Source organism: Dacryopinax primogenitus, assembly GCF_000292625.1.
Source record: "Dacryopinax primogenitus strain DJM-731 SS1 chromosome Unknown DACRYscaffold_5, whole genome shotgun sequence".
Taxonomy (NCBI): Eukaryota; Fungi; Basidiomycota; class Dacrymycetes; order Dacrymycetales; family Dacrymycetaceae; genus Dacryopinax; species Dacryopinax primogenitus.
In genome coordinates, this window is record NW_024467202.1 from 802,182 (window position 1) to 803,297 (window position 1,116).

The following is a 1,116-nucleotide window of genomic DNA, read 5'->3' on the forward strand; positions in this document are numbered from 1 at the left end:
CTGCCTAGGGCTGTGCCTGTCTATAATGTAGATGGGACTCCCAATGAGGGTGGATCTATTAGGCAGGAGACAGATGTGATCATGAGGTACCATGACCATTCAGAGAGAGCAACCTTTAGTGTCTGTAACCTGGGAAGCAGGGCCATTATTGTGGGGCATACCTGGCTTAAGCTGCATAACCCAGAAATAGACTGGAAGACTGGACAAGTGACTATGTCCAGATGCCCAGCCTCTTGTGGCTATAAGATCAGGCTGCTTCATCAGAAGAAGAGAGCCAGGATAAAGGCTTCCAAAAGGGCTAAGGCCATGGTAGATCTGTCTCAGTGTCCTAAACCATTTATGTTGGACACTGATACTGATGATGAGGAATTGGTCTCACCACCAGAGAAGGAAGAGTGCTGGCTGCTGAAGCCATCTGGCCAGTTGTTCCACTCTCTTCCTTACCCTGGAGAACTGAGTGAGGCTCAAATCAGTGTTAATGAGACAGTATCAACTAGGTTAGCTGCTGAAAGGAAGGCCTTTGAAAGGGAGAAAACCTTTGAGGAACTAGTGCCCCAGTATTCCCATGGCTATTTTCAGGCCTTAGAGACCGTTGTGCAGCACTACGGACCCTCACTACACAGGACAACACACCCCAGCAATGAGTCTCAACTCTCTGATATTTGGGATGATGACTACTGGTATCTCATGCAACAGGATCAGCTCACCTGGATTTTTGGCATGATGACTGCAGGTTTCCTCCACAACGGGATCAACCCACCCAGATATTTGGCATGCCAACATCTGCCCCAACATCTGCCTTGGAGAGGTATCTGAGACCAGATTAATATACAGTTTAGTTTAGAGCAGCTAGTATAAGTAGTTCCAGAAACTCCTGTATCTAGCTTATTCTGCCCCTTTTCCATTAGTGTTATACAGATCCGATTATCCCCATACTGGATAGGCAGCATCGACTTGACTTAGCAGATTCTGACTTGACTTATCATGACTTGACTAGACAGACACTGAGCTCTGATTTACCAACCAATTTCAGACAGCTCAGCTTCAGGCTGTTAGGGCAACACAGGCTGACTAAGTCTGCTCACCTAAGAGTGCCAAGAGTCTAAGCAGGCAACA

At 47.0% G+C, this 1,116-nt stretch overlaps 1 protein-coding gene across 1 annotated transcript; it reads left to right on the forward strand.

Annotated features, from left to right (window-relative positions):
• DACRYDRAFT_43999 (uncharacterized protein) lies at positions 1-219 on the forward strand (the record flags this gene model as incomplete). The annotated part of the gene is made up of 1 exon (XM_040774551.1): positions 1-219. A coding segment is annotated over one exon (219 nt), but the record flags the coding sequence as incomplete, so codon positions are not given.
• Between the last annotated feature and the right edge of the window lie 897 nt (positions 220-1,116).